The sequence below is a fragment of the Diuraphis noxia genome, unplaced genomic scaffold (assembly GCF_037042655.1).
Source record: "Diuraphis noxia isolate RWA-SAM2 unplaced genomic scaffold, SU_Dnox_SAM2 contig0003, whole genome shotgun sequence".
Classification (NCBI taxonomy): domain Eukaryota; kingdom Metazoa; phylum Arthropoda; class Insecta; order Hemiptera; family Aphididae; genus Diuraphis; species Diuraphis noxia.
In genome coordinates, this window is record NW_028301713.1 from 13,050,850 (window position 1) to 13,059,844 (window position 8,995).

The 8,995-nt window shown below is 26.9% G+C and overlaps 1 protein-coding gene across 1 annotated transcript; it reads right to left on the reverse strand.

Annotated features, from left to right (window-relative positions):
- Window positions 1–5,535: 5,535 nt before the first annotated feature.
- LOC149056758 (uncharacterized) lies at window positions 5,536–7,742 on the reverse strand. Its single transcript, XM_089223172.1, has 4 exons — window positions 7,611–7,742; window positions 6,284–6,384; window positions 5,754–6,205; window positions 5,536–5,654 (listed from the first exon to the last, which is right to left on the reverse strand). The coding sequence occupies exons 1-4, from the start codon at window positions 7,740–7,742 to the stop codon at window positions 5,536–5,538; spliced, it is 804 nt and encodes a 267-aa protein (XP_089079298.1).
- Between the last annotated feature and the right edge of the window lie 1,253 nt (window positions 7,743–8,995).

The following is an 8,995-nucleotide window of genomic DNA, read 5'->3' on the forward strand; positions in this document are numbered from 1 at the left end:
ACAATAGTGCCCATCAAAAACCATAGTATATGTATAGGTATTAGATATAAATAATAAGTTTTACTGTGAAATACGCATTGCTTTTGGACCTACCTATATTGAATGGACATACACGTAATGGATTCGTAAAATGAAAACATGGTTTGAGTGCATATTATACAGCAGATAATATTATCGATGTTATTTTGGAACAGCATATTATAAGATATTATATTATATAAGTATAAGAGTGGGCACTGCGAGCTTGAAAACATAATATGAATAAGTTGTAGGTATTAGTCGAAACATGTGCGATATGCGACATTATACTTTAACTTTTGGATAAATTGATTCAGTTGACATACTTTAACAACATTAGAACATATTACGATAGTTTAATTAATTTAATGAGCATAATATCGTAATGTCCGTAACAACTAAAATTATTATATAATATGTATAGTTAGTTTGGTAAAATTCATAAGACAAAGGAATAATTTAAGCATCTAAGATTGAGTATAAGTCTGTTTAAATGCGTAACTAATTCGTCGAAATGGATCGTAAAAGACATTAATTATTTCAAAAATGTGATTATATATTTTTCAACATTCATAAAAATCAATTAGGAATTTTGTCTTTTAAAAAATATTAGTATATTTGACACGTATCAAACGAATATTTGTAATAAATATTTACCTTCGGATCAAGATTCCCTTTCAATGAATACCTATACTTAATAAATAACATTCAAACGGAATTTTAAGTCTCTAGGGAAATTTATTCAAACAAAATGAATTTCAGTCCGCTATACTATACTTTTTTCTTCATAACTTGAATTAATATATTTTTTAAATAAAAATAATTAAAAATACCGAATACCTACGTAGGTTTATATTCTATTTAAATTTTAAAAATTCTACACAATAAAAAGCATTTCTTACCTCAGTGTAATTATTTGATTTAAGTGAATACATTTTGGTTTACACTCGTAGAGATATAAATGAAAACAATATAGATAGGTAGGTAAGTAGGTATCATAGGTAAATAGATGCCTACGATAATAATATCATTAAAACATTATATTTCGTATCATTACTTAATTTATGTGAACAATTTTAATATTTCTACACTTAAAATATCCAAGGTACGAGTTTAACCTGTCTTTATTAATAGACATTTAACACTATACTAATTTATTTTATATTTCATCATTAACTAAATAAATATTCTATAGTTAAAAACAATCATTTTTTTTTACAATATTTTTATTATCTTATATTATGAGTAACAGAATAGGTACCTATATAATTTAAATATTGATTATAACTACAATACTTTTAATTGTGTGATTTATTTTTAACGATTTAAATTATTTGTTTTACATTCATATACATGTATTGTTTTTACTTAATTTTCATTCTAATATGGTCCAAAGAACATTAGGAAATACCTAACGATCTGTTCAAACAAACGATTTCGTTTATAAAAAAATATTGCATAATAAACGCATTATATAATAATTTACCTATTAAAATGTAATTGATCTCATGTCCTGATTAAATACTTATAACATTTCTTTGTGTTTTTATTTTTTTTTTATCAACTATGAAATGGCCCACCAATTTTTGTTATTATTTAATAAATTTTGGGGGAATCAAACCCATATTATACAATATTAACAATAATAGGAACAATTTCTTGTTCAATTTGAAATAAAACGATAACTTATTTCCAATCTAAATTCATAGAAATTATTAAATTAACACAATATTTGTACCTACCTATAATATTAAGGAATAAATTGAACTCGATAGCTCTTTTACAAGTAATTTTTGAAAACAAGATAATATTATATGGTCGTGATGTCTAGGACCTTTTTTGTTTGATAAATTAGTTCTACTTTATTTGATATACCATAATAGACAAATATTTAATATTTATCAATAGCGGTTTTACTTTCAACGATAAAATTGAATCAGGCTCACTAATATCTGTATAAGGCCCATAGACATATAAAACAACTAGATAGCCGACTACGGGATAATATTGAAGTCAGCCGCCATATGCCAACAGGGCAATGTTTACAAAATCGCATGGTTGATAAGAATATTTATTAATGATAACAAAATTAATATAAATATTTGTACTGTAGTATATTATGTACTTATTACTACTTTATGTAATTTAATTTGTAGTTGATATTTTGACTATAGAATATGAAAAGAAATTCGTTTTTTCATTATTTGAATTATTATTTATCATCACTTATCAATATAGGTATCTCATCTATTGAGTTTTTATGTAAAAATTGCCCTGTTGGCATATGGCGGCCCGACTTCATCGTTCTTATGGGAATGTAATTCACAGTCGGCTATCTAGTTGTTTTATATGTCTATGATACGGTCATATTTTATCACATTTTTAGTATGTGTATTATTATCATAAAACTACAATTTTATCATTCGTTTACTCTGGAATATGCAGTACACATGATTAAAATGTGGCCTTCTATGCATATGACATGCAATAGCTTATGTCACAGAAGAAAAATGTTTTTTAATAAAAAAAAGTTATTAAGTTATAGATATGGCCGTATTAAAATAAAAATGATCCTATTTATATTATTTGATAACATGATTTATTTATACTGTAATAATTGTACTGGAATAATAAGTACAATATTAATCAATAATAATAATACATTGTTCTTGTGCAATAAATGGCTTAAATGAACTCAGAAATCGTGAAATTGTAGTAAATTATTGAAACTCTCAATAAAAATGTATTTGTCTATTTTCCGTATCATAACAAATAATAAAAATAAAAACGTTAGATTATAAATTAAAATAACATCCGTTCATTAAACGAATAGTATTGTTCTTCATTCGTTTCATTATAGTTATTTTATTCAAACACAATTAAATGCAAAATAAACGGAAAACAATTATACCTAATTCGTTTATTACGGAAGATTATTAAGTAAGAATAATAAATATAATAAAAATGCTCGTTTTTCATTTTATTTTTCGAAATGAATGATGCGCGCAGTCGAGTCAAGTAAATGTTATACCAACCAATAATGCGATAATAAAATACGTTTGAAGATGAGGTTTAAAAAGAAATTAAGTTTCCTTTTTATAAGTTATAATATTATTATTTTTCCTTTTGAAATTTATAATCCATCCGAAATACAAATTGCCTCATATCAGGACAGAACCTACTAGTATTAAGGAAAATATTTTTGTTTTGCACTATTAATATTCGCTATATCCACAATTTATACTGCAGTATATAGTTAACAATAATCTGGGGAGATTTCGAGAATTTCACGGACACGCCGTTCAAGCCTATATATAAATCAATTTTTAAATATAATTATAGTAACCCTATCCAGCTGTATACGCCGTTGGCTACATATAAACTGCAGAGTTCCGATAAAATCTTTTAGAAACAAATGTAATTAAGTACTGAGTTTTTTTAAGATATATTGAGTCCCGTGAAATGATAAATGTATGTGGTAATAATTAAATCGTTTAAATTCTCTCTGAGTCCCGTAAAACGTTTAAAAAAATTTCGTTCGACCGATTTTATTATTAACAGACTTGGAACGTATGTAAGATACAATTTTATAGGTATATCGGTATTTGGCTAAAAGAATTTTTATTGTATATGATTGTAATGCATCAGTATAATATATTATAAAATATATGAATAATTTACATTTTATTTCTGTATAAATAAATGAATATTATACATATATAGATAGATGATGATTAGATTACATTTTTTACATTGGTAAAAATGAATGTGCTAATATTTATAATATATTTTCTAATCAAAGTGTTAATAATGCCATACAAATGATATGAACGTTATCACGTAATCACTTATCGTATCCTTAGTTAATTATAGTTGATTTTTCATTTCCCAATCGCGAACTGTATTAGTATAATATTATGTTTGTCCGTTCAGATATTGAGACTTAATTACAGTATTCACTCGACAAATCGAAAAACTTCATAAATCGAACTAAACACAAAGTCCTCTGAGAAAACCTCTATAATTAGAAGAAAATACATGTATTCCGGTCCCCTCGATAATTCGAAATGTCTGTCGGTGATGGAACACACTCTATAATTATTCGAATTTTTAGTCCACAAACCTCTATAATTTGAATCAAAATCTTGCTATCAGTAAAAGTTAGACAACGCTATGGATCAGATTGTGGCCAGAAATTTATCACAAAAAAAAAAAAACAGATTTCTTTAATATGTAAAATAAAATAATGCAGTAAATAGATGTCGATTAATTTTTTTTAAATATAATAATATATATTTATAATAAATAAATGTAATATGTAAATATATACAATTTTTCACCTCTTTTTAATTTGAATTAATTTTTCCCCTCGATTATTCAAACACTAGGTAAATCGAAAACCTCTATAGGTAAATCAAATTTTTAATTCGATCCCTTGAATTTCAAATTATCAAGTGACTACTGTAGTACTGCAGTATATTATCGAGGCCGTTTGACGACGTGAGCAGTTATAATAATGTAAAGAATGCGATCCACGTGTTCATGATCGATAAATCCGGCCCACGAGAATCTGAAGTGTACAAATTCCGTGCACTCGTCAAAAAAATGGTGTGATAAATTTTATTTGAAATAAACCAACGTGTCGGAGATAATAGTGTTATTAAAAGCACGATCTCACTACCTTAGACATTATCTAAAGACGCGTGGTTATAGGTAACTAAAACAAACTGCATAGGTACACGTAACTAATCTAAAACTGTCCGGTTGTCCACTGCACGACGACGTAGGCACAATCATTATAATATTTCCCACTCATATATTGTATTATCATTCCAATGCGTCCTACAGGATACACACAATGTACCCGCCGACCAGTATAATATTGCACGCCAACCTGCTATTAAACACGATGAGTGCGAAATAATTTGGAATACACGTATTTACGCTTGTAACACATAATAATATTAATCACAATATTATTATTGTTGACTTGTTGTTTCCAGAAGTCTTCGATAACGCTACGCGTATTGTTTAAGGGGGCTGGAGCATGGCATGTTTTAAGGAGTAGTGTTTAGGCATTTAATATTACATTGACTATTTTGCCTTGTCAATGTGTGAGATGTAAACGAACATTAGTGTGAGTAATCCGTTATCGCCTATTCACGACGAAATACGAATTCCCGGAACTACGATAACTATCAAAATATTCGTCGAATTTTCCTATTAGCCGTTTAATTGATTTTAGCAGGAGCCACTTGCGTACATAATATGCCGTGATCACTGTAAACCAAGGGCATGTGTAAGGGGGGATTCAACCCCCCCCCCCAACCCCACATAGAAAATTTCTTTATGAGTAAATAGATGTGAAATAATATAAAAAAATACATATCGACCCCCCCCCTCAATAATCTTTACCTACGCGACTGCTGTAAACTGTACACAATATTAAAAAAAATTAAATTACATGAAATAAAAATGCTAATAAATACAATAATAAGTTTATTAGATTATGATAAATTAATAAATTTCATTAATTAGTTGAGGCAACATGCTTTCTAAATAAAATGTTTTTAGTTGATCTTTCATTTTGTTTTCCCAAAAACTGTCTTCACGTTTTATTTTTTCAAACATTAAACCTGTATAAACATACACAATATACATGGGTAGTTAATTATTTAAATATAGATGATCATGATAATAAGCATAAAATATATAGTACAGTGATATTTAAAAACCTTTAGGGGTCCAAATGCAAAAATAGCAGTATAGTTTACACGAAATATGTAATTTCCCTTGAACTTGATAATAATAGTTGTGGTTTCGTTTGAGATGCAGCTGTCCATTTTTTATTTCACAACATTTTATTTTTTTTGAAGTGATTCCGTCTTCAGAACTCATACTTTTCGCTGATGCTGGACATTTAATTTCGACTAAAGTATTATGGTCCACCAGACCATCAGGAGATGCTGCTAAGAATGATAAATCATGGTCTACTATTAAGCCTGAATTTTTAATACTTTTGCCTAAAACTTTTTCAAGCTGCTGTTTGGCAATGTCTTCGTGCTCGATTCCGTATCTGGTGGCAGCATTGCCGCTAAAAGTCCCAAACAATAATTCCTTGGCGACTTTGTCTCGTGAAGTGGATTCACGTAATTTGCATATCTTACCAAATACAGAGGCTGTTAATCTATATAAAGTAAAAAGTAATAAATATTTATGTAACAATAAAAATATAATTTTTAATCAAAAAATAATTGAAATAAACCTTTTTTTTCTTTCTAAATGCCATTCCTCGCATTGGTGTTGCCTTATAGTTTTTTTTTCTAAATCATGGATTTCATTTTTATTTATTTTTAAGTTAGGAATGCATTAAATTAACAATGATCAATATGTATTATATTTAAATTATATTATATTTATTGAATATTTTGTTAGGTATATTATATGATGTGATATATCGATTTATGATACATTCTGTTTACAATAATAATTGTAAAAAAAATGAGGGCTATTCAGTTTTACGAGTGTATTGTTTTAATTTATAATTTTAAAAAGCGGGTAAGTAAGTGGATGTCGCTCTGCTATACAGTAGTTTACAAGTGGGTTACCTACTGTAATGGATGATATTAAATTTGAATTTAATGATATAATATCATTGTATACGAAAAACGATTCTGATCGGAGACGAGTTTTCAGTTTTAGATATTTTATACAATATTAATATTTAATTAATATCAATTAAAATAATTAAATAGATTTCGTCAAAATTTGAACTTAAAATGGTTATAAAAAAAAATCATGCCTATATTTTTTGAAATTTCCAATAGTTTTCAAAAGCACCAGGAAAAACAAAAAAAAAATAAACGAAAAACGGGAATTTTTACGCAAATTCAAATTTTGAAAAACTAGATTTTAGATATTGGTTTAACTCTAAAACTAATTCTCGTACAAATCTTTTTAAGTTTTTTTTTTACAAATGACAATAAAATTTTGTTCGTTGGGTAAAAAAGCTTCAAATTTTAATACAAGACTTCTAATATATTGTCGCAATAGTAGTTAAAAAATATTAAAAATACATAGTCACAATTTTTTTAATAAACATTGAAAGTTCAAATTTTGACAAAATACGTAAAAATCACGAAAATTCGCAATTTATTTTTAGTTAGAAAAATTCATACAAATTTTTCTTTACAAATCTAAGGTTTGAAAATTCCAAACAAGATTCTTCATGAGTTTGTCTACTTTTATCAAAAAAAAAAATTTTACCGGAAAAGTCGTATTAAATTTTTATGAGCATTAGAATTACAATATTAGATATTCGCTCAATTTCTGTTGTACCTGATTCATTGTGAATGACAGCGAAATACAAAAATCCAATTTGTCAACACACACACACACACAGACCATTGTAATATCAATACAATAAATTATCCACTGAATATATAATTTAATCATACCTACCTATATAATATATTATATAATTCTATATTATATTTAAAATTGATAAAATCTTATGTTACTAACAAAACAGTTTTTATTCATTAAAAATATAACCATAATATATCAAACCATAATCAATGTATTATAATTACCTCATTATTGTTTCCATGATCTTCAGGTTCTTTTTCAAGTTTTTTACATTTAAGATTAGCCAGGTTAGGTTTTTTTCGTGGTGCACCCAACCTGAGACGCGCTTTTTTACCCAATCGCCAGTCTTTATTCATTTTGAAATTCAAACAAAATAAGTGACACGAAAAATTGAACTTCACTGTCCGATTATTTGGAAACAAGTAATACTTTTTTCGTTTTGTCATAATAGTATAAATTTGATCGAGTAGGAAACCAACTTATCACTAATCGGTTTATAATCGCCCGGCATACAGGTATTATTTTTATTGCGGCTACCTAGATTCTTAGAAATGTTCGAATGCCCGTACGCGCATGCACATGTCTAATTAAACGAGGAATAATATTCTGTTCCGGTTCTCCGGCACAAATTTTATGCCAACAGTACCAAAAAAGAAAGAAAAATTCGTATTGTTTTGATCGACTTATATTAATTTTGAAAAGTGATTTGTATTCGTTGGTCTATTTTCTAGGTTTGTTCGGAAATAGATTTACGATTTTATTTTTAGTTAATAGAGTATTATGCATAGTAAGTTTATTTTATTTTCAAAAAATACTTATATTTTGACTAAAATTTAGATAGTCACAAAATTAAAAAATCAAAAATTCACTTCCGAGCAAACCTAGAATAAATAAGCACAAATCAGATGTAGTTTTCAAAATTAAATTCAAGCAACTTGAAGTATGTTTATTTTACTTTTGCTTATTGGTATAAATGCGTGGAATATGAAGGTTGCTCCAGCCCCCTTAACCGTAATTTAGCGTATTTTAGCGTGATTCCACAAGTTCCTACTAAATTATTTGCAAAATACAAATAAAAATAAGTGCCGATGCTATATTATGCATATATTAATTTATTTTCTTAATTCTACATATAATATTATTTTATCATATGTATTAAGTATTTGTACATTGTGCTATTTGATGTGTATACTGTATAGTGTTTAATAAATTATTTCAATTTTAAATTTTCTATATAAATTACTACCTGTATATGGCTTTTTTAAAATTTTTTATTTTTTTCAAAATAAATTTAGAAAAACATAATATGTTTCATATCTGTGGAAAACGTACCTAGATCTAGTCTATGCCTACACTTAATATCTTATAAATCTATTAACAGAGATTTGAACAATAATTAGTGTCTGTATTTGCATTGTAACAACTGCCAACTAGATATTTTATCCTCACGGGGGTACAATCACATTTTATGCGTCGAAATTTCATCTTTAAAGAATCAATTTGTTAGGTGTCAAAAATACCATTGGATCCGCTTGTACGTTTAATACAATGTCAGTAGATAGATAAAATTATAATATTATATATTTTGTTTAAAGTCAAATCGATCTGC

Bases quoted from the DNA above. Each gene is read 5' to 3' on its own strand.
- LOC149056758 (XM_089223172.1), bottom strand. From the start codon at position 7,742: ATGAATAAAGACTGGCGATTGGGTAAAAAAGCGCGTCTCAGGTTGGGT. The intron at 6,385-7,610 runs GTAATTATAATA...TTAATTTAATGC, and splicing joins ATCATGGAAACAATAATGAG to ATTCCTAACTTAAAAATAAA. The intron at 6,206-6,283 runs GTTTATTTCAAT...TACTTTATATAG, and splicing joins CATTTAGAAAGAAAAAAAAG to ATTAACAGCCTCTGTATTTG.